The sequence below is a fragment of the Anthonomus grandis genome, chromosome 7 (assembly GCF_022605725.1).
Source record: "Anthonomus grandis grandis chromosome 7, icAntGran1.3, whole genome shotgun sequence".
Taxonomy (NCBI): domain Eukaryota; kingdom Metazoa; phylum Arthropoda; class Insecta; order Coleoptera; family Curculionidae; genus Anthonomus; species Anthonomus grandis.
This window is the reverse complement of record NC_065552.1, coordinates 18864236-18890395: the sequence shown is the minus strand read 5'-3', so window position 1 is coordinate 18890395 and position 26160 is coordinate 18864236. Positions and strand designations below refer to the sequence as shown.

General features: G+C 33.5%; 1 protein-coding gene across 1 annotated transcript in view; it reads left to right on the top strand.

Moving 5' to 3' along the window:
- Positions 1-24364, top strand: part of LOC126738232 (importin-11) — an 82554-nt gene extending 58190 nt beyond the window's left edge. Inside the window, exons 14-15 of the mRNA XM_050443467.1 lie at positions 23072-23346; positions 24168-24364. Coding sequence (XP_050299424.1) covers positions 23072-23346; positions 24168-24272 — 380 coding nt within the window. The 3' untranslated portion in view covers positions 24273-24364. The remainder of the gene's footprint in view (positions 1-23071; positions 23347-24167) is intronic.
- The last annotated feature ends 1796 nt before the right edge of the window (positions 24365-26160 follow it).

The window sequence follows — 26160 nt, the reverse complement described above, 5'->3', positions numbered from 1 at the left end:
ACTACCTTGATAGGGACTCTGTACATGCTCAGACTCTTTCTACAATATTTTTGTCTTTTAATTTAAAAATGCTAGTTAATAACCCAACCCGTGTTACTAAGGTTTCAAACACTTTCATTGATTACTTTTGCACAAATTTTGATGACCATCATTTCTGCATAACAAGAGTAGTTGCGTCTGCTTTATCGGATCATGAAATAAAAGAAAAGGCAGAATATATAGCAAAACCAATGTCTAAAGATAGATTGGGGCGAGATTAGGACTTATCCAGATCCACTAAACGAATTTAATCTTATATTGATTGATCCGTTCAATACACATTTTTCACTACGAACAATAAAAGAAAGCAAAAAAATCATGGGTAAGAAATGAGATCAAGATTTCTTCAAAAATTCTGAGATTCTTACATACTCTAAGAGTTCTTTTCCTCTTAATTTGTAATACATTTCTTCTACAATACAATAATGGATAAATCAATCTACCGTAAGGTTATAAAAAATGCAAAACAAATTATTACACCACCGAAATTAATAATGCAACATGTAAATCGAATGTGGATTCTGACAGCTCTAATACTTTCTATTGTACAATAGCAGAAAAACTGGGAAATATATGTTCAGATATTGACCCTATGAATTATCTAGCTCATGTAGCTGTGCCTTACTCATTTTACCTGCACCATACTGATGTAAATGAAATTAAAAGTATATTGCAAACTTAAGTCATAAAATGTAACGAAAACTATTTTTCCGTGATTACTTGATTAAAAATTAAAACTTTCAACGCATTTCTGGCACCCTATTTTAAAATTTAAAAAAGTGATTTTTTCTATGAGTGTAAAACAAAAAGTTTAAAATAAGTTAAATACGTTTCCAACACGAGGGTGTTTTAAACAACTTTTATTATGACAGGGTGTAACCGACTTACAAGACATACGAGCTAAGAGTTAATAGGTTATATGAGAATATATAAGCTTAAAGCGATTACAAAGCATAATAAATTGAATATAAAGCATAAGATAAATAATTAATTAATAAGCATATTTAAATATACAGGTCGTCAAAATTATACATATTACTCCTCCCGCCTAAGACGAAAACAATAAGGATGAAGGGCTGTTTTCGGATTTACCATTGGTAGGGTTGTTAGCTTCTTTTTCTTCTTTCTTCTTAATTAGGAGTTCGTATACTGCAAAGGCAATAGTAAAAACAATTAGCAATAAACCAAGGGTAGTAGCGAAACTCCAAGTAACAGGGTGAACTGGGTCGTCATCTTCCGGAATAGTCTTCAGTAGCTTAGCTTGTTCCTTTGGACATGGTGGAAATCAATGGAATCTAGTTGAATAGCATCTGAGTGAAGTTTAAATTCGATATTGTCGAAATTAATTTTTGGTAGATAGAAAGGGCTGCTTTACACAGTGTCTTCCTTGTTCATTAATTTGGATCCAAGTAGACTAATACCACAATTATAAGGTATATAAATTAGGCTCGGTTCTGTCACGAAGAGGATTTCTTTATTCTGGCACAGCTTCTGGATTTTAATCTTGGTAGAAGTATATTGCCAAAATATGTTGATTGGTAATAGGGCGTACAATTGGTGTGGAAATCATTAAATTCTGGATTTAAGGCATCTCGGCATATGTAGAGGTTTACAATCTTGGGATAAGCTTCATCTTGGTATTGTTGTGAAAGTGCCCATCAAAAGGGTAGAATTAAGGATTGGTTTATAGGAACTGAGAACAGGTGAAACAATTCAAATGATTCTTTTACGAATGTTGGAAAATGAATTGCGAAAAGTTGACTTGTACTCCTGCTAGTTGATAACAGTAATTAAGGTCTTCTAACATTAATATTTTATCGGTACCATAAAGGGTGGATAAATTTGAAACTATTATTTCTAGTTGAGAAGCTGACAGTATTGTGCTGTGCAGAGTATTTAGTTTTGCAAATGAGATTGCATCTTCAATGTTATCTAAAATTGTTATAAAACTTTGACAGTTAATAAATATATGGTTTATAGTATTCTGCAATTTTAGGAGTATTGAAATATCAGTTATTGTTTTATTCACTTGATTTTCAAATTGATTAACATGTGCCTGTAAAAATTTTTGATTTTTATTTAATATGCTTATAGTATTGTTGTTTTTTTGTTTTTTGTATTTATTTTTGTTTTTGTTATCATGCCATTTTCTGCTAATGGAGTAGCTATTCTTGCAAATGTCCTTTTCGTATAATGTCTCTGTTAGGATACCGTATAGCATATATAATTCTAGAGGCATCCGTTGAGTTCTGATTGCATTTGAAATAAACTGTTATCAAGTCGGGGAAGTTTAATTTTTGTAACGGCGTTGCCATTCGCCTAAAACGTCTGATAAGCCATCTACCGTGAATCACCCTGTATATTAATGCGACTCAATATATGTAAAAACGCTGAGAAAAACTTATTCCAACTTATCTAGTCTGTCAATTCCTGCTAATTCTGAATCATTTGTTAAATTAATTATAGGTACTTATATTTAAAATTTGAAATATAGGTTATTTTAAAATTTCTCGAAAACAAATGGAGATATCGAAACGCGGTTTTCACTGGTTTGTTAGTATGTTTTTAGTCTTCGAAACCGCAGTGAAAAAATCATACCATTGCATTTAACTTTTTAGAGAAAATCTCTAAAAACCCAGTCTCTGTTAAACAACGCCCTCTGACGACTTCACTGAAAACAAAGTGACATTGACAGGTGCATATTTTGAAAGCCCTTTGAATTTCCTTTTAAACGAGTACCCACTTAAATTACTTTTAAAAAAGAATCTGAGTACAGGGCGATTAAAAAGTTGTATTATTTATGATCTTCCCCCACCCTTCTCATTGGAGATATGAAGAAAATTCTTTAGCCAAATTAAGGCAAAATTAATGAAGATTATTCTGATGTTTTCAAAATGGTACCTAATACTGGCTATTTTAGACGAAATTTGAATTTTTTGAAATTACTGTGCAGTTACGCCCTCTTGTGGTAGTCTTAGGAACTTGTAAATATTTGCCAGGCATTTTTTTTGCCACTTTTCTTAATAATTTTTTTTTTCAGCGCTGTGCGATGAATAGTTTCCGAGATACAGCCGGGGTCCTTTCTTATTTGGACACCTGGTACATAAATTTTACTACCAGAAGGAATGTCAACGGTGTTTTCACGTTTTTCATTTTGTTTTTGATTTTGTTTTATTTTAGTATTTAGGGATGTTTTAAATATATTGTCATATATTATTTTTAGGCGTTCTCTTCGATCAGTAATGTATTTATTGAGAATTATTTCATCGGTTAAATCGAAGGGGTCTAAGGATTTTACACGGCCATTGATGATGTCAAATGGTCTTTATTTTGTGACACTATGATATGCGAAGTTATAGCCTAATACTGCGTATAACATAAGTTGTTTGGTAGAGGCATTAGGTTCTTTTAGTTTTAAAACTCTAAATAAATCTATAAGGGTTGAATGGACTCTTTCAACAGGGCTATTACTGTTTGAATTACTATGATCTGAAAATTCTTTTATTATTTTAAAAAGTTTACTTTTTCTTCAGGGTTAAGATGTTCGTGTCGGATTAAATTATTTATATCAAAATTGGGTATCGATTTATTTACGTTATAAGGTTTATTTTTCAAATCTTCTATATGGAAAAATTCCAAATTTTCTTTATGGAAATTAGGTAAAATATGACCTCTAAGTGGTTTATTTAATTCTATTTGAATATTCTTATCGGTATAGTTAAAAATGTCAACGCGTGCGAATCCATGTCGTGCTGTTGTTAGTGTATCGGGAAAGTATAAGTTACCTATTGTTGTCTCTGGTAAAATTATATCCATGTCATCATGTGCTACTGGAATCTTGGCACTTAATACTTCGTATGCATTAACAGTAATTTTAAATTTCTCACGCTCGGGTTGTCGATAAAATGAATGAATTATTTTTGCTGACTAGTCTTTCGTTAATTAAATCTGTATTAAAGCCAACGTTTTTTAATCATTCATTTAATCCTCATTAGTCATTTAATCCTAATATGCCATCGATATAATTATGAAAGTCGTATAAGATGAATGAAATATCTTTATTTGTTTTAAATTTGGGAAAAGCTGGAATATCGGCTTTAAATAAAATTTCTTTCTCTCCTACGCCAGTTTTTAAGGTAGAGGAAAATTAATATATTTTGTCTGGATAGTGTTTTTCTGCAAATTTTTGGTCGATGTTCCAACTGGTTATATTTATTACTATTTTGTTTCTCTTCAGTAACCCAGCTTGCGTTGATATTGCATGTTGTTTGAGTTGCAAGTTGTTTCGCTCAAAAATCTTGAATTTGTTCTTTCGTGGGGTATTGCTTATCTGGGTGATCTGATTTTGAATTTAGCTCTCCATAAAATTGTTTTTCGGCCTTTTCAAAACGAAGATTGTCACGTTTTCGGTTATTACTGGTCTTGTATCTTCGTCGGCGCCCTGAAAATAAGGAAAGTTTCTGTTTTAGAGTATCCAGGCATTGTTGAGCTGTATTATTTTCTGGTTCATGCCGAGTGTGGATGTTGTTTCTCTGCAAAATTTTATCAACTTTCTGTTTTAGTCTATTTGTTCGTGTACCCCTCAGATATTCTGTTAGTTGGCCGATATCTTTTCGAAACCTCTGAATTTTTCGTTGAAGTCTGGTCTCCTATGGCGGTATCGGGAGCTCGGTTCTTGCAGAGTCATTGTGGATCCTTATCTTAATCTTCATGGTTTTAGCAACGGCAGTTGCTGCGCTATAAACTAAAAGGTGAAGAGATTGCATGTTATTAATATTTAAAAGATAAGGTGGAAGAATTTTGGTGTTTAAAAGTTCCATAATTTGACCTAGTTTTTTTGAAGAGTTTACTTTTGGAAGTTTGGGTCTTATCAGTGGGTTGGTTCCCTCAAATTCTAGCATCGTACGTGCCATTTCTGCAGATAGTTCGTGATATAGCTCAGAATTGTCCTCTTGGGTGTTTTCGCTAGTGTTAAGTTCCTGTGTGTTATTTAATACGTTTTCTATTACAGGTTGCTCCTCAGCTGGTTCATTGTTAGCGGGGTCTTGTTCGTTATTAGTTTGCGCTTGTATTTCTTCTTTAATGGTATTGAGTCTTGTCTCTGGAATTAGGTGATTACGCATTATTACCCGATACTGGTCTGCTACTCTCTGTTCGGTAACTTGGATATGTGGATAGATTTTCCTAAATTCGGCATGTAAAGGTTGTCTGTAGCCGATCATTTCTCGTCCCAGGTTGGTCTCTTTATAAAAGCTGCGCATGACGGTTTCATTCATCGCAGATGTCCATTTCATGCGCTGTCTTCTGATAACGGTAGTAGATATAACTACCGAAACGTTGGTTCAAATTAGGTATTTTTAAAGAAAGTAGGTCTTCTTGTTGTTTTTTATCGTTTTTTAATTATAATATTCATAACAAAGTTAGGTAGGATATTGAAAAGAAGAAACGAGCTCAGAGATTAATAGATTGAACCTCAGCTCCTAGGTATATAAAAAAAATCTATTATACCTCAAGTAAATTATTTCATTTAAAACTTATTGAACTTAAATTAAAATAAGTATATCGAACGGTATCGTTACAGATTTAAGTTCATATTTCTTTTAAATACGTGAATAAGTCTATTTTCTTCTTCTTTTCAATTGTTGAGCGTGTGAGATAAAAATTTCTAAATTGATTTTTGCTATAAGTGACGTAATACCCAATATAATACCCAATATAATAAGTAACTCATTATGAATTTGTCACAACAATACAGATTTTACTTTTATGTCTGATGCTATGCTTTAACGTTAATGTGCAGAAATTCTTTAAAGTGTAAATGTACCATTAAATTTTTTGAATTTTCAAATTTATAGTTACGACCTTAAAAAAGTTATTTAGTATAATGTACTCTAGTATAATGTATTAATGATATTTGAGATAGAGATGAGATTTCGAAATTTTTCATTGAAAATTTTCTGCTTTTTGAGGATTTGTTTTGAAAATTCTTAAATACTGATAGTTTTCGGGATATCGACAAAGAAGAAAATATCTTGTTTATTTCATCTTAAATTGCTTTTGACATTTGCAATTTTTTATAAAAAAATCCACTTTTTTCCACAACGTTCTAGGAATTATTTTGGATCGAATGAGCTACCATACATATTTTTAGGATGCTTACATTTATGTTGGAACTTTTTTATAGCTTTTGTAGCAACCCATTGTAGCCAACCGAGTAGCTTTAGCTTAAGAGTCCTTTAGCTTTAAACGCCGCTGAAGTAGCTTCTTGAGGAATTCATCTCATAGTATCCGATATATGATGGGATGCACATCTATTCTTAAGTGGGTCCCAAAATCAATGGTCTCAATTCAAACCTACTTAATCAGCTATTGATTATTCAGGAACAAATCTAGAAATTAAGTACAAACTTGTCTTAGACTTCTACTAGATCCGCATTTCTGGGACGTTTTAATCGATAAATATTCTTCTAAGCAGAAAATTTAACGTATTTTGGCTTACGTCGATATAAAAATTCTCGATTACGAGCTTATAACTACTGGAAAGCTATTGAAAATGGTCGTAATATTGAATCTGGTTGATACATTTACTAAACTATATGTTTAGTAAATGCTGCATTAAAGATCATGAAATTGCCAACTAATGAGTGGGATTTAATTCTGTGTTATATGATGCTTGGTAGATTAGATTCTAATATTAAACAGCAGTCTCAGGACACTAATGAAGTTCCCAAGTATGAGTCTGTTAAAACTTTTGTCTTGTCCAGGAACCGAATATGTTAAAATTGGAGATGTGCACAGTGCTCTTTTTAGCCGTTGAAATACTTCTTCACAGTCTGTTGACCAACTAAATACCATTTTGTCCTCCGTGAGCTTATGTAGAGGCTTTGCAAGGTTAGCGAAATTTCTTACAAATCTTCTGTATTAGGTACAAAGAGCCAGAAAACTTCTTAACTGGTGTTGTCAGTGGGTCGTGGCCAATTTTTGATTCCTTCTACTTTATCTGGATCAGTCTTGACACCTTTTTCTGGTATTACATGGCCAAGGTATCGAACTTCTTTTTGAAATAAGCAACATTTTTTAGGACTTAGCTTCAGGTTGGCCTCTCGGAGCTTAACAAATACCTTTTGAATATTTTTCAAATGATCTTTAAATGTTTTTCCCAGTATGATGACGTCATCTAGATAAACTAAACATGATTCCCAAGTCATTCCACGTAACACTGTTTCCATAAGTCTCTCAAAGGTAGCTGGAGCATTGCAGAGTCCAAAGAGCATGACTGTAAACTGCCAAGTCCTGTTCCAGTCGAGAATGCGGTCTTTTCCTTATCTTCTGGGTGCATCTTTACCTGCCAGTATCCACTCTTTAGATCGAGTGTTGAGAACCATTGTGAACCTGATAGCGTGTCCAGGGTGTCGTCAATTCTTGGTAGGGGATAACTATCTTTCTTGGTAATGTCATTCAGTCGCCGATAGTCTACACAAAATCTGGTGGATCCATCCTTTTTCTTCACTAGCACAACTGGAGATGTCCAAGGACTCTGAGAAGGTTCTATCACTCCTTGTGTCCTCATTTCTTGAAGCATTGAGGAAACTTCTCCTTGTTTAGCTATCGGAATCCTTCGAGGTGCTTGTTTAATAGGAGCATTGTCTTCAGTGTTAATTCGATGCTGCACCAAATCAGTTCTTCTCAGGTCATTATCGTCCAAGGAACACACATCTTGATTTTCTTCAAGAAGACTGTACTACGCTGCTTTACTACACTTTAGTTTACTACACTGGTCCATGATTAAATTGGAAGAAGATTCCTCAAATAGGTTTTGTAAACATACAGGAAAAGGTCTGTTTGAGTAACGACTTCTATCAGCATTTTTCATGACTGCCACTACTGCAGAGCATACGCCAATGTTCTCTACTTGTTTCAGGTGTAGATTTCTTCTGCGTAGATAACGTCTTGGCTGGAAAAAATCTGAATTTGCTGGTATGGTAATATCCTTGAATAATTTAACGACTCTGGTATTTACTTTATCTTCATATAGGTGGTGTATAAAAATCTTCTTCATTTCTCGTCGTCAATATCCGGTTATATACATCCATTTTAACCTGCTGAGCATTCATAATATCTAATCCCACTTCTGACACCAGGACAGATATCAAGGTGGCTTCAACGATTACAAGAGTATGACTTTACAATAGATTCTATTGTATAGAATAATAACAGTTCTATTGAATAGAACATAGGAAAGGCACACACATGTCTTAAAACAATCTACAGCAGTTGATTATTTTAAGTTGACTTCTGTTCCTGGTAAAAAAGGATTACAGATTACTTTACCTGCTACTCTAAATCTAATTTTTCGAATAACCCTCATAATGTCAATTCCAATACCAGAAATAAAACATTCCATTAAATATGCACATACCGGGTGGTGCGTCGCCGAGCGGAACATAGGAGGAAATCCCATGTAAATTTTAAGGGGGTCAATTATTGGCTTCCCTGTACATTTTACAGAAAAAATGTAAGATAACTTTTTGAAGAGACCAATCTGGCAAACCCTCGTGCAAAGCTTCGAAGAATTTTAATAAGCGAATCTTGAATTATTCAATTAAATGTAATTGCAAAATTGCCAAATTTTCGGTTCAGGTAAAACCAGACACCAGCAAACAATTTGTTATAAGGCTTTGTCAAATCTGACGTACAACCAAATACAAGAAATGTTTTTTTTTCGTTTTATCAATCTCACAACCATACATTCAAAGTAAGACACGTTAACATTACTTTTTTATCTAAACTTTTATTTAATATAACGATGAAGTTTAAACCAATTTTCCAACCCAACAAAATATTCATTTCTAACGTTACCAAGTTGATATTGGGAAATTTTATTACATTCTAACGAAATAGCGTTTTGTAACTGGTTTAGATTCTTAAATTTTACTTTTTTATAAATGACACTTTTTAAATGACCCTACAAAAAGAAGTCATTCGGTGAAAGACCAGGTAACCTGGTTAGCCAAAGTATTCGGTACCGTGGACCAATAATATTGCCGTTAAAAGCATTTTCCAAGCACTCTCTAACCATACAGACTTTATAGGCCAAGCAACCATCCATTTGGTACCAGATCATTTGATCTTCCTGAACAACTTCTTCCAAGGCGGGTCCAATTTGATTTTGAAAAAGTCTAAATAGGTTTTAGCTGTTAGGTTATAGTCCATAAAAAAGGGTCCAATGATATGGTGTCCGATAATTCTCACGAATACATTTGCTTTTTGGGGATATTTTTCCCCCTTTCCCGTCGTCTAAAATTTATCCCAGACCAAATCAGATCAATGTATTTGGACCCAACCAAAATAAACCACTGCCTGCCCCTGAACCAATGAGCATTTGTTCTAGTGGCCCTAAGCCAAACCAACCACATAACAAAAATCAATACATGTTTCGAAATACAGGCAGCCAACCCAATTTCATCTTTGAGGAATTATATTCCACAGAAATGTATGATGATAACGAAAACGCTCACTATGTTGACCCGTATTATTCTCCGATGTGTTATTATAATGCACCTACGTACTACGACCAAGAGCACGTGTACGACAATCCTTATCAAGAATACCAAGTTACCGATGAGGCGACAAGTTCATATGAGACGGCCAACGAAACCACAGCTGATGATGGGAATACTGAAAATCACCTACAGGAATCAAATTTTCGCAAGCGAAGTCATCTCAGCAACGAGAAATAGTAATATCCTTGAACTCTACTAATTCGAATTCCAGCGAATTATCATATATAATTTTCCCGGAATACGGTATAAAACTTTTAATCGATTCAGGATCAACAAAATCATTTTTAAATGCGGAAATTGCTTTTAAATTTTTTTCTGACAGAATTATCAATGACCCTTTTATCGTTAGCACAGTTTTTCAAAAATCAAAAAGACTTAAATTTACTTTTATTTATGTAAGTTTCATAATGTTTTTGACGGTTTAATAGGATTAGATAATCTGAAACTGCTAGAAGATAATATCGATTTTAAAAAAGGCTTTCTAGTAACGCCGTTTTCGAAAATCAAATTAGAATTAGAATTTTAAATAATTCTTGTGACGAAGTTATTTTAGATTTTTCTGAACCATTAGAAGTAGAAACATTTTCTCGAAAAAATTTTACTTACATTAACCTCAACAATTTTAATGACGCGCACATGCGATAATCCTACATTAGATTCTTCAAAATTTAGAGTAGATCATTTAAATCCTGAAGAAAAGGAAGCTATTCTTAACCTCTGTAAAAAATACGCTGACGTTTTTTTATCAGGAAGACCAGCCCTTAACTTTTACAATAAAAATAAAACACTCAATAAAAACAACAGATGAAATTCCCATTTATACCAAGTCCTATAGATACCCGTTTATCCATAAGAAAGAAGTAGAATGTCAGATAAACAAAATGTTAAATCAAAATATCATAAGACCATCAAATAGCCCCTGGTCGAGCCCAATTTGGGTAGTCCCAAAAAAGATGGACGCTTCCGGCCAAAGGAAGCGGCTTAAGAACGCCCCCGCGACGTTTCAAAGAGCAATGGATTCTATACTCAAGGGTATCCAAAACGAGAAATGTTTAGTCTACATGGACGACATAATCGTCTTTTCGTCGTCACTACAAGAACATATTGAAAACCTTAAACAAGTATTTCAGAGATTAAGGGAAGCGAACTTCAAAATACAATTTGACAAAAGCGAATTCCTACGACGAGAGGTAGCCTATCTTGGTCATATCGTTACCCCTCATGTAGTAAAACCCAACCCCGAAAAGATCATCGCTATCAAGAAATATCCAATTCCTAAAACAACAAAGGAAATTAAGGGATTCCTCGGACTGCTGAGATACTATAGAAAGTTTGTCAAAGTATTCGCAAGAATAACTAAACCTCTTACGAAGTGTCTAAAAAAGGGAGCAAGAATTGTACACGCCCAAGAATTTCTAGATTGTTTTGAAACATGTAAAAATCTTCTAACCAGCGAGCCAATATTGCAATATTCAGACTTTTCAAAGCCATTTAACCTGACAACGCACGCTAGTAATATTGCCTTAGGAGCTGTCTTAAGCCAAGGGCCTCCAGGAAGAGAATTGCCAGTAGCTTAGGCCTCCAGAACACTTAATGACTCAGAGCAAAATTATTCTACAATAGAAAAGGAGTGTTTATGTTTAGTCTGGGCTACTAAATACTTTAGGCCCTACTTATTTGTTCGAAAGTTTAACATAATCACAGACCACAAACCACTTCAATGGCTTTTTTCGCTCAAATCGCTCAAATTCGCTCTCGCTGGCGTATTAAACTCGAAGAATACGACTACAACATCACTTATAAAAAAGGAAAAGCTAACACCAATGCAGATGCTCTATCTTGTATCGAGTTACACGTTAAAGAAGGAGATTTTTCACTGAAAAAATATATAGAAGAATTTAACAAACAACTTGAAGAAGAAGGCACTGGTCTACCCTCAACGTCTAAGGAAAATAACACCAATAATGATAACGTAGATTTAGCCTCAGTGTTTGTTAACCCCGACGATGACATAAGGGAGATGCCTGATGAACAACAGGAACCAGAACAGGAACCCGATGAAAATGACACCATACATACAAATCAAGAACAGGATCCAATTGTAGGTGTACCAATAATCGAAGGTCCTATTAATTATGGTGCAAACCAAATATTTATATCCTTGGTAAATCATTCACCAACAAAACCAAGAATAACAATTCTTTTCGAAAAGAAAAGAAGAATTTTGGTTCAGATTAGTAAAAATAATTTTGAAAATGACATTTTAAAGTTTATTAAGGAAATAGTTGTTCTTAATAAACTTTATTATTTATATTTTGAAAATGACGATGTCTATGAACCTTTTTGCGAAGTTATCCGAAAAAATTTTAGATGGCCAAGTCTTCAATTTAAAAGATGTCTTAATAAGCTATTGGATGTCACTGATAAAAACAATATACCCGAAATTATTCAAAACTACCATGAAGGAAAAAGTAACCACAGAGGTATTGAAGAGACCGTAGAAAAAAATTAAGGCAAAATATTATTGGCCAAATTTGAAAAATTCGGTACAAACTTTTATTAATGAATGCCAGCTTTGTATTAAAACAAATTATGAACGTCATCCCATTAATATCGAAATGAATATAACCCCTACTGCTACCCGACCGTTTGAAATTATACATGTTGACACCTACACCCTAGAAAAAACAAAATTCTTAACAATCTTACACAGTTTTTCCAAATACGCTCAAGCTTATATGCTTAAATCATTGGCGGCTAATGAAATAGCAGACCACCTCATTTCTTTCTTTTCACATCACGGTATACCCAAACAAGTTATTTCACACAATGGAACCGAATTTAAAAATACAGTTATCACGGAACTTCTCCAATTACATAAAATAAAAATTCATTTTATTTCGCCTAATCACCCTCAATCTAATGGAGTAATAGAAAGATTCCATTCCACTATCTCCGAAGATGTTGGACTTTTAAATGCCCAAGGATTTAAAAACTCAAGAATAGACCAAAAAATAAAATATGCTGTCTTAGCATATAATCACACCCTTCATTCAGTCACCAAACTTAAACCGATAGACATAATTAACGGACATATAACCTCAGATGACCCCTTTGATTTTAATCTTGATCACATTTTACTATCAGATTACATCAGTGAACATAAAGATAAATCAAAAATCCTATACGCGAAAATTAACGAAATTCTTATGAGAAATAGAGAACATGTTATAAAAAACATTAACCAGAAACGTGATAGCCCAGAGTTGTTTAAGCCCGAACAAAAGATTTTTATTAAAAAACATAGTCAGCAAAAACTTCGGCGACAAATTCTCGGGAAAAGAGAACATATTGATAACCTGGACGAAAACCGAAAAACTGTAGAGACAAATTCTCATAAAAAAATACATATGGACAATGTTAAACGGCCTTTGAGAAACACGTACAGTTTCGACTCAAAAATATATATATATCTATATTTATATATATATATATATATATATATATATATATATATATATATATATATGTTTAAGTTTTCATTAGATTTATTTACTTTTTAATTTTTATAGTAATTTTTATATATTAAGCATACATTTACTTTATCGCAACCACAGGCTTAGGCTAAGAAAAAAAATTATTATTTGCAGTGCGACTCTGCATGCTACTATCGGATTACCTCAAGATCGGATTGCCTTAAGCAAATTAGAAGACAATCCTGGAATTCTACCAATTAAATTAGGGCATGCTAAAATTCGCGATTTTGAATATAATTTAATTCATGTTTATGACCTTAATCCGATAATGCTGGAGATAAACAAATTGCATAGAAAATCAATAAATATCACTACACTTTTAATTAAACATCCTCAGTATCTGCCAGATAATTATGATTATCTTAAAATATTAGATTTAATTCAAAATAGAGTAGAGAATAAACTTAAAGAGCTTGTACCACATCCTAACAGAATGAAACGCGGGTTGATCAATATTGTAGGCTCAGCATTTAAGGTTATAACCGGTAACTTAGATGCAGCGGATGGTGAACGTTACGACCATCTCATCGATGAACTGCAAAAGAACGATAATAAATTGTCTCAAAGTGTAATGAACCAAAACTCCTTAATCCTTAGTGTTATTAAGAAATTTAACAACACAATTTTACAAATTGCTAAGCGAGAAGAAATGTTAGAATTCCGGATAAATCAAATAGCTGATGTTCTAAAAGATTTTGATCATACTCAGAATTCTAATAATATTAGAAACATTCTTGATGCTCTTGTTAATGTTTATGAATTTATAGATTCTACGTTACAAGACTTAGAAAACTCTATAACTTTTGCTAAACTTAAAACGATGCATCCTAGTATTATTAAAACCACAGATCTATTTAACGAATTAAAACAATTAGAACAACGAGTAGGTTCTAATCAACTACCAATAAAAATTGAACTTGAGAACATGCTTTTAATAGAAAAAATAATAAAAATAAGCTCTTACATTCTAAATAATAGAATTACATTTATCCTACATGTTCGTAACATTTAACGAAAATTTTGAGATATTTCACTTATATGCTGCCCCTGTCCTTGTACAGAGTCGGTTTAAGGTTATATTACCGCGAAATAAATATATAATAAAAAACAAATTGCATTACGCATATCAAAGCCAGGCTTGTCAAGAAGTCTCCACACAGTTGTTTCTCTGTGACAAATCTAATCTACAAGATGTTCAGGAATCTAGCCCTTGCGAAGTCCAACTGCTGTCCTATGTCAAAAGCACTTCCATATGTAGCCAGATACAAGTCGTTCTTAACCACATCATAATTAATCAGTTATCTAGCTCAAACAACTGATTATTTGTCTTACCAAAAGAAGCACTAGTTCTACTGAAATGCCAAGCACAAGAAGAAGAGGTTCAGCTTATAGGATCCTATATGGTTAATATTCCGAACAACTGTTTGTTAGCATAGTTGCAATCGACCCTTCACTAGAATTCTCCAGAGTAGCCGCTGTACCCTCATTTTGGACAATCCTTATCTATATCATGTTGGTAACTGGGATTAGCTAGAGTCCATAAAATGAGAGAATATGCCGGTGACGTCAGACTTCGCGCATCTAAGCTGGCTATCGTTAAGCGTAGAAGCGTAGAATTCTAGCAGATGTGAAAGAGAGAGATGCATGTATTCACGGTCAAGTAAACCTAATCAGGGAAATATGGGGCCTCCCCTTTATTGATTTTTTGGTTTAAATTTAAGTTTGTGCGCATTTTACGTCACCGGCATATTCTCTCATTTTATGGACTCTACCTATGTTATGCCAAATTGAGAAAAAGATACTGTGCCCAGAAAGAATGCCAAGAGGACAACCAGCAGTCGATCCAGCTTCCTTAGCGGTAGAGCTGTCACTAGGGGTGGAGGAGTTATGTCACAGTCCCTTATGGAGAATGCTGATCATTGCTTATGCTTAACTTGCTTTTTTACTCATATAAATATCCACCATTTGTAATTTTTAGTTAGTCAGTTGAAATTGTAGCTACGCTAGTTTGCTAAAGTAGTAGCTAAGTTTGTACGAAATAAATATTGTATTTTTTTAAAAAGGAGTTTGGCATATTCGAATAGTTAATTTACTAAAAGAAAATTACTTTCTGATTTGTGTAAGATTTTGACCATGGGTTTATTTAACCCTCCTTACTATCTTTGCCAAACTATTAATTCAACATTTATGGAAGCTTAACCTTGCCTGGGATCAAGAAATACCCAATGGTGATACCCTTAAATGGATAAAATATACACACAGACATACGAGACTCTCATTAAACCTAATTAATAGGATTTTGTTATACTTCTGAGAAGGCCTATTGTGCAGTACTTTACGTTCATGTCTTATGTAAAAATAATCATGTTCCAAACTATTTGCTTTGCAGTAAGAGTAAGCTTCCTCCTTTGCAAACTATTGGTATACCTAGACTAGAGTTATTGTCTATGGTACCTCTTACTAAATTAATCCAGTTTACTATTCATAGTCTAACTCAAAGGTTTTCTTTTGATAAAATATTTTTCTGTTCTGACCATTGCATTACATTGGATTAAGGGTTCTGCTCATTCTTGGAAACAGTTTGTAATTAATCGTGTTTCATATATACAAAAAAGAATTGTTGGTACCGATTGTGGGTATCACATCCCTGGCATAAATAATACTAGTGATTACAGCACTCGAGCAATGCTCCCATTCGATATTCTAAATTGCAGTTGCAGTGGTAAAATGGGCTTGAATTTTTAAAATACTGGTTTGAAACATGGAATCTTTTAAGTGCATCCCTTCCAGATGTGATTTAGTTTTTTCCGAATCGAAAAGTAAATCTTTCTTGGCGGTAGACACACCCTGTATATTTTAATCATTGCTGGAAAAATGTAACTCTATCTAAAATACAAAAAAATTGTTGCTTATGTTATTCGAATATGAAACAGATTTCAAGAAAGGGATATTGTGCCATTTGAATATATCATTGTTCCTAAGTTACAAAATGCTTTACTTTGCCTTACTAAATGTATCCAACTGAAACATTTTGCTGCCGATATAGCTAATCTAAAAAGTGGGGTTACTTCGTCAGTCTTTAAGAAAATTGACACCTTTCTTAGAAAGTCAACGATTTCTTAGAGTGGGAGATCGCATTTGCCATTCTGAGCTATCCCTCGATGTCTAATTTCCCCTTTTATTACCTACAACAAGTTAATTTACCGATTTCTTTATTAATCGTATACATGTGTCTAATTTACATTGTGTGTCTAATTTACCACTCATTACTTGCTTTTACAAAAATTTTGGATTCTTAATGCTCGAAAAGCCATTCACAGCGTACTTTCAAAATATCTTACTTGATGGAAAACCAAACCTATCTCTTATCAACCTCCTACGGGTGACTTGCCGAAGTTCTTTCGCATCGTGTTTTTTCGCATGTTGGTATAGACTTTTGTAGCCCGTTTTCTGTAACCATGGGTAGACTTCGTGATGCAAAGACCACCAAAGCTTACATAGCATTCTTCATATATTGTGCAGTTAAACCGTTTATACTGTAACTAGTATCTGAATTAAGCACGGACGCATTTTTGGAGGGTCTATAAGACGATTTATCGCACGGCGAGAAAAAAGTAACTTTAAGATATTTACTCGGGTAGCGGAAAGAATTTAAAATTTTTTTTTAAAGATTGTGCTGCGAAGGAAGTTATTGTTTGGCATTTTTTACCTAGTGCAAGTCCTCATTTTGTAGGCATTTACGAATCCTATATTAAATCCGTAAAATTACATTTCATTCGAATCGTGGGTAACCAAATTCTTACATACGAAGAATTAAATACTTTTGTAGTTCAAGTAGAAAGTGTGCTCAATTCACGCCTTCTATGTCCTGTTACTACAGATCCCTACTACAGATCCTAGGGATCTGTCAGTACTAACCCTCGGGCATTTCTTGAATATGCAGCCACCGACGTGCTTACCTGATCCAGATTACACAGGTTCTACAGGATAGATTATCGCGTTGGAATCTTGTATTACAATTATATTCTCATTTTTGGAAACGATGGAGTCGCGAATATCTCCATAATTGCAACAACGATGTAAATGGACTGAATCATTGTCAGGTTCAATTGACTTTGGTATTTTGGTGCTTTAAAGGGATGAAAATCGCCGTCTATTAGATTGGTTAGTGGGACGCATAGAAAGGGTGATTTGTGGAGGAGGAATGGAATTTAAGGGTGATTATCTAAGGCCCAGGTTTCAAGTTTTCTTTAACATTTAAAATATTTAATAGTTAATTTGGTATTACTTTTACTTTTATTTATCTACTTTAGGTTTGCATATAAAAGTCTACCCGGTATAACACACGTCTTTCTTGGTAAATTATCAATACTTAAACTCACCTATCTTACATTACCTTACTCTCTTACTCCAATGTCCCTTCCACAAAACCTTGCTCTTTGATCCTACTTTACCTTCAAAATATTTCACTGGAGAGAGGAGTGAGATATTTTGACCGAGGTCATCCGCCAAAAAATTGACTACGCAACCTATGTGCGATGCCGGAAAGGTAGTAGTAATATAAAAGTAGCCATTGAGCAGTACCTTTGTCTTATGCGAGAGAAAACTGAAGCGCGCCATGTGCATTACTGATAAATCAGGGCTTATTGGGTTTATGTTCCCTTGTGCCCACATCCTGTGAACCATTTACTACTAGTGTAAGTAGAGCAATTTTCATTTATTATTGATTTGCCATATTATCATCAGTACCATTAAATTATTACCTACGTCATATCGAGCTAATTACGTAATCACTAAGGATGTGCGTCTGAAACAGAGACTCCCTTCTCTCTCTTATTTTGGTATGTTGGAGCATAGTCCCCATTCTTACAGTCTGGCCTGGATAACTTTTTTTATTATTTAATTTATTATTTAATTAAACAGCATTACATAATCAGGCTCCAAACACCAATTTTATGGTATTATTTTCACCATCAACTTAATGGCTCAGCGATGGAAAGCCAGATAGATAAATTTATAACCAAAGTGATCTCAAATCTCTGCCATTTAGATTGGAATTTATAAGGTTATACGAGGATGATACGATTTTAGCCTGTCCGCAAGAAAATGTTTACCACCTTTTAACTTTCTTTAATAATTACCACCCCCGCTTTCAATTTACGATGGAGATAATTTCTAGATATTATGCTCATAACATCTAGAAATTATATTTTGTTTTTCTATTGTAATAGGTAACTGGTATAATTTTCTATCCGGTGGTATAACAAACCCACTCCTTCTGTGAGGGTGATAAACTATCTGTCTTTTCGTGTCACAGTCCGCAAGTCTTTAATAGTCAACGTTTTATTTAACAGATGCCATCCATGTTAGTAGTCCGAAACTTCACAAAAACGATAAAATAATAATTAGGAATTTGCTGAAGCAAAACAATTTACCTACTTCCTTTGTGAATAGAATTTTTAACAATTTTAATATAAATAAACAGGGTTCTTTTTTCACAGAATTTGAACCCGTATATCAAAGAACTTTCTAAAAGTGTAAGAAATACTATCACGAAAAAGCATTCATTATTAAACTTGCATTTTTAATACAAAATTAATAGGCTCTACGTTCACTAAATTAAAAGACCCTATTCCTAAAGAAATTCCTGTTGAAGAAATGTAACTTTGATAAGAGGTATATTGAACAGACTTAATCAAAAGCAGAATGAGTCAACACAAGTACGATTTCAATATCATCAATAAAGACACAAAAGGAACATACGGCGACAACATACTTTTTCACTGGGTCATGATTTCGATTTTTTGAAAGTTATGATCTTAGATAGGGAAATAAATTATCTCAAGCGTCATTCATATTAACGACACAATAAATTGTATTGTGTAGTTAATATGTATTTGTAATTGGCGATGTCTGCCCATTTTAGAAAATCTTTCCATCACTTCGTCTGAAGTTACCTCAATATCACAATTGATATTTAGAAGAGCCAATCTATTCAATTTTTTTTGCAGCATTGTAGTTCTGAGCCAGGTATTGATTCGGCGCAAAGAAGAAAAAGACCTTTCGGCGCTCGCATTGGTGTCTGGTAATGTACAAAGTATGCAGAGGAAAGTATAGATGTTTGTATAAATATTTTTGCACCTATTGCAAAAGAACCTTTGGGGGGAAATTCTCCTCCAGTTCCCCCGTTGACCGCCCCTGTGCAGGCTACTCCCTACTTCCCTACACCTGCGCAAAAATTCAGGATATATTTTTTATTTAATAAAATAAAGAATCATTAGGGAAAATTTTATTAGATATCAATACATAAAGCGAACTATTTCTCACTGGTACTTCAGGTCTATTTTGTTATGTTTTCTTTTTTTATTGCTTTTTTTTTTTTTTTAATGGGAGTTATTCTTAGCGCAATAATTTTTCAAGAGAGACGCGTACTTTATGTTAAAGTCGAAAAATTGTTGAATTGCCAATTGAGCTAAACTTGCAATTTTTCTAAAAACTCATTCTTAGGATCTAATTTGAAGTTTGTCATTGGTTTCCTTATAATAAGTTCTTGATATATGTCACGTTGATGTTTGCCATTGAATGAGGTTGTTGAAAGGACATTTACTATTTTCCACTATATGGTTATAATGTTAAAAAAATCAGGGGAAATCTTGTCAAGTTTAAAAAATCTGGAAAGTGTGGTATATGATTACCAACATTTCTTAAAGCATAGACTACAAAAGAATTAGACCTGAAAGATCTTTAATGAAAGCTTTACATTTTGCCGCTCTAAAGATGAAGGAAATAATGGTTTTAGGCTTAAGGAATAGCCAAACTTTTAAAACGTATTTTTAAATAGTATTCGAGTTCATGTAATTTTTTAATTGCAGCAAATTATGCCAATTTTTTCTCTGAATTAAGCCAATTTATAAAAATACATTTAAGTAAGTGAATTATGTGAAATTGGTAAAATAATGGACTTTTATTATTAACCGGGTAAGGATAAACAATACTAAGTTGTTCCGTTGTTGAACAATGGCTCGGTGCTTTCTCGTCAACAGCATTATTGTCACTTATTGTGCAAAAAACTACGTACCCAATTTCCTCTAAATTTTCAATTGCATAAAGTGGTCGATGTGCATTTCATCAAAAAGCAGTGTCACCAATCTATCATTAACCTTTAACAAACACATTTCGAGCATAGGTTAAAATATAATATATTTTTTAAATTTTTATGGAAATCGGTAATATGTATATTACAAATACTCATTATGGTTTGAGGATGAGGTAAAATAAGGGAACCATAATCTCTTAAATATTTGTGGGCATGTGGACTAATAGTATAGAGAATCGAACATGAATTAACGAACCAAAATTATTGTACTATTCGAATATCTATATAGTGCCTTTGCAGTTGTAAGCCATGCTAATTGTTCACAAATGAAATCTAAAGCATGTAAAATAAAATACACGTTCAATTTGATTAATATCATTTGATTATTTGACAGAACCAGGAATAGCATTATTATCAAAGTCATAATTGGGCCTGTCATTATCGATAATATTTTCCTTTAGAGGTAGTTTAATAAAATTGGTTTCATCTATGGCATCAAATATTGACCGTATATCTTTCAAGCTATTTGAAATAAACGGTGTTTTAAATTTTGATGTTGAAATATAAACTGATTAGCTATACAAAAAACTGTGAGTCGTCAGTTTATAATTAATAAGAATTCCCCAATTAATACATGGGCTAGGTTTATATTTAATTTTTAAAATGATCTATTTTTCACCGTCTTGGCACTAACTTAAAAAAAAAAACTAATTAGTTAGAAGCTTAAATGAAGCCAACTTGACAATAATCTTTCTATAATTTCCAAAATGAATTTGTTTTTTCATGCTTTTCAAATGCAATTTTGCTTATTTTAAGGGCTTTTGACAAATTTAATTCCTCACTATTTTTGAGCTTTTCATCTTTATTTGTCCTTATTTTAACATTTTTCGATAAATAACTGGGGCCATTAAAAAAAAACTTGGTATACAGTCTTCTTTAAGCCGGGGTCTTAATAAATTTATTGTAAAAATCTTATTTAGTTGATATACTAATTTACGTTTTTTATACTACCTTCAGGAAAATAAAATTCACATACTTTTGTTGTTTTTTGTTGGCGCAAAGCTGTCTCGGGGTATAGCTTTTAGCCATTTTAGTTGCTTGCGTCCATGGAAAACCAAACACATAAACTTTGGGTCCATTTTTGTAATTTTGGCGAGGCAGTAGAAATTGAATTATATTCATTTATGATATAATTGATATAAAAGAATTTACGGAACAATAAATGATAAAAAGAGAGTTTTGCAAAAAAAGTTCCGAATATTATTATTACGATGCATTGTTTTTATACGATTATCATAGATAACGATTGATACTACCGTAAAATTACTACCACAACATAACAACAATATCTTCAACTATCTACAATTTAATAGATTCTAGGCAAACTTGAAAGTTTTTATTTCAAGCAGTTTTGGGCCTGAAATGCCTGGAACTGCATTTAATTTTGCCTGAAAAAAAACATAAATATTTCGACTGCTTTAAAGAAATTTTAAAAAGTGAGCATTAGAGCATAACTGAACACTTTAAAAAAGCACGTTAATGAGGTAGTAAGCTATTACTCTTCTGTGGCGACTCCAAAGTATAGTCAGCAGGAAGTGAGGTGTAAGACCTAATATCCTACACTGGCTCTATAGCGCTCCAATTAGACCTACAGTAACGTATTAATCGGTGGCCTGGTAGACGGCGGTTCAGAAGGTCCATAATGACCAAAAACTGGCTAGACTGCAAAGGCTGGCCTGTCTTCGTATAACAGGTGCAATGAGCAGAAGGTGGGCAGGTGCAACCACTCCAGAAGCCACGCCTAACGTTCTCCTAGGATAGCACAGGCGAACCCAATGGTTAACTATCAGGTGCCAGATTCAACCGAAGCGACACGCAGGAAGGTCTTTTCGCTGGAAAGTTACGAAAGACAATTTACTCGGACATTCTGGCTACCATCCAACCAGTTCCAAACTAGTGCAAGAGTGCACGGATGCTCCGAACAACATAGTTAAAAGAAAGTCAGTTCGGCTAAGTTGAGTTCCGGGGTACAACGGAGTGGAGGAAAACGAGCGAGCGGACGAGTTTGCGAGGCACGAATTTTCTCTTCCACCGGTCAATGCTGAACCTTACAATCAACAGAGCAAAAAATAAATTTCTTATTTCCTAGATGACTGGGAATGGTAAAAGACTAGGAAAAACTGGACGGGAAACAGCACATGCCTACAAGCTAAGGAACTGCTGTCAATCCCAACGAAAAAGTTGGCTACTGTCTCGGCACAGGTGAACGATAGCGGACTTAAGTGGAGTCCCAATAGGCTCAACAAGCACCTGCATCTCTTAGGTGTGGGTTTCATCCCGCTGTGCCTTAACTGCAGCGTAGCCCAGGATCAGTCATCATCCTAGCCAGTTATCGCATTCGTCAGCGATGTAGAGTCAAACTATAGGCTAGCCTGGGCAGGGTTATAGAAGTCGGTCAGGGATGACGACGGGGTTACTGGGGGCTGTGAAAAGGGATTTAGGCTTACCTGATGGATTTTGGTCAATTTAAGATATTACTACTACAATATCATAAAAAATGTGAAAATCATTTTAAATGTCAATATTTGCTTTAAATCTAAAGAACCTCAGAAATCTGCTCTATATCATTTCAACAACATTTATGTGGCATGTATAAAATGATGAACAAATCATCGCAGCATATTCAAGAATGTTCAAGTGTCTATACCCATCCCCCAGCAGACTATGGGACTCCTACCCAGATACAAGTCAATGTTCTATTGAAAGTTATACTTAGGAATCTCTCCCTCATGTACTTTAAAATACATTTATACAAATTATTCTATTTCTTTTTCTAGGTCTAGCATTAGCAAACCTACTAACGACTCAATCCGAGACAGTTTTTCAAAGGTTTAAGCTAATAATGCAAAACATTATGGAAATACTAAACGACATAACGAAATTAGAGAATGAAATCGTGGTAGATTCTTTGGTGCTATGTGAAGGTCAAAGTCCTAGCCATTTCGATGATGACCTAGGATATTATACAAGCGATCACGACCAGAGGAAAAGGCAGCTTATTCTGAACGATCCTGTACATACTATTGTGTTTATGGACTATATTAATTCACAGGTAGTAAATATATTATACGAGTATCTATACTTGGCATGAAGGTGAAGTTTTAACCCAATTAGTGTATTGTCATAGAGAATCTCTGTTCAGTCTTTTATTAAATACAAAAACTAATTATTTTATGTAAATATAGGGCTACTAGATCACGAAATGATTGTCTCGCCTCTATCTGCTTGACTTTTTTTTAAAGATTACCTGAAATACTAAAATAGCGAAAAGAAGACACATTTTGATTTTTCTCAAAAACTATAAATCTATGCAAATTTTCATGCTTCATTAATTGAGGCACTTGCCTGTTTTTGAATCACGGTATCAAGTTTTTTGAAAATTATCTGAAACCGATTTTTGGGTTTAGGACAAAACAGCGAAATTTTTATTTTTCTTAGAAACTATTGATTTCTCAGATTTTTTATCGATGTATAAAAATTACTTTATTTATTTAGGCACGTGTCAATCTTTCAATCATGTTTCTCTCTCTAACAGTAAGGAAACTATATTGTTTTTTTTGAAAATGACAAATAAAAATGGCAAAAAAAGACAAATTGTGCTTTTTCTCTTAAATTATTGATTTGTCAGATTTTTTTATTGACGAATAAATATTACTTTATTGAGTGTGGCACGTGCTCAACTTTGAATACCGTCTCTACTTCTAATAGCACAAAAATGATGACTTTTTGAAAATCATCTGAAACCTAAAAATGTTAAAACAGATTTAAACTTAGCACGGGATTCAAGAAAGATAATAGGCTAAATATTGAGGTTTGAACTTCAATTCTAATCTTCTGTATTGTAATAAAATGTTTATATCATTTTATTTTTAGTTGTTCGCCCTTAAAAACCAAGCTGGTCCTCTATATCAGGAACTAATTAATACCGTCGAACCGGACGTGATTATGCAACTAAGTGGCTACAACATAAATATTTAGTTACACTTTGTTTCATAACTTGATTGTCATTATTTTATTATTGTTACTTCTGTATTTATAATTTTTTTCGTAAAATACAAGCATTAAAATAAGTTCTTTCTATTTAATTATAACCTATTTTCAGTAAAAATCATAAGACTACTGTTCTTAACAAGTATTCAAAAATTCCAATCCCTATTTATCGAAAAGTCTAATTTATGCTTTGCAATTTTTCCCATATTCGCTCCATGCAATATGTCCGCCGCAAATTGGGTATAACGAACGCTATTCTGTCCTTAATTTTTCCAATAACGTTCAATTTTCCGACGATACGCCTTCGCATTTTGCCCTTTTTAAAACTTCCCCTTGCGAAATTGCAGATCCCTAACTAATATGGGATTTTTACTTTTTGTTCGTCCATTTGTATGATAAGAATGTTCTTTAAAGCAACATGGAAATTTCAAGTCTTATGAAAAAAATGAAATCTGCGTGTGTAACATTTTTCTTTCATCTGCTCCACTAGTAACCTCTCAAACGTCTTTCGGTACTCCCTGTAGTAACACAAGGAAATGTGAGTTAAGAAATTCAAAGTGGCCTAAGCCCTAAATATATTGAATGTGAAAAACGACTCTGAAGTTTTTGATATTTTCATATTTTAATGACATTAATATCGTAAGAGGTATATTGCAATATTTTTACAAAACAGGAGAGAATTTCAAATAATTTTATCAAGCGTTTAGTAAAATATGTAAAATCTCAAAATTTATCGAAAACATTCAAGATAACCTGCTCAGTCCCAGAGTATCATATATGATACTTACAAAAGTAAATTTTTATTTTTTATTCCAAACAATAAAACTTATATCATTCCGCTGGTATCATATATGATATATTTCCCTTAGTTTATTAATATTAATATTAATAGTTTACGCGTGGTCCCAACCGCTTCCTGCGTTTTCCGGGGATGTTGATTTACGTTTCGGAAACCATCGGAAACTATTTAGATGTATTTTTTTAAGAATGTATTTATTTATTTTCCGAATTTCGAAGGAAGACGTATTTAAGGAATGTCCCTTTAAACTAACCCCCTCATATTCGTAAACATGGCGACGTTGTCAAAGAATTCTTTGAAAAAATATTTTTCGAAATATTCGTTAGGCGCCTTTACTGGTGGGGTGAAATGATTAGAATGTTTTTGAGGTACCCTCTTCTTAAGAGAATCTGGAACTAAACATGCTAAAGATTCGTCGTTCGAAGAATCCCAATCATCATCTGATTGTAGGGGACTATAGTTACCTTATATTGCTATTTACTCGCTACCTCGTTTGCGTATATGTTGGTCCCGTGGCCCAACAAGGGTTCCCATCATCACTGATAATATAACTAGAAACAGCTTTTTTTTTATCAAATGTTACCATTTACTGGTCATGTTCACATGAGCCAATTTAACAATGGAAAACCTCATCCTGTAGGACTAAAAAACCTTGTAATGAGAACGCCTACCGGTATTTCAATTGACTTTTACATGTGCGAGGGAAAAGGTGCGCCTGTTTAGTCAGCTTTGACACCGTGCCAGCTAAATTGAATTATGGAGGATCAATGGTATTGAAACTATCCGTTACGCTTCCTATAGAAATTTCTGTATTTACAGATCGCTAGTTCACTTCAATTTCACTTATAGACTCCCTTCGTTCGTGTCAGATTACATTTACTGGAACAATCATGGCCAATGGGCTACCGAAAAAAGCAGATTGGCTCAGCGATAACGAACTAAAAAAAAAGAAAGAGAATCATATGATTAACTTGTTAGAGATTACGGCAGGGTAATCTTGGTAAAGTGGTTTTATTTTAAATATCGTGGTTTTATTATTTTTCCCTAAAATAGTATCCTAACAAAGTCAGAAGTGGG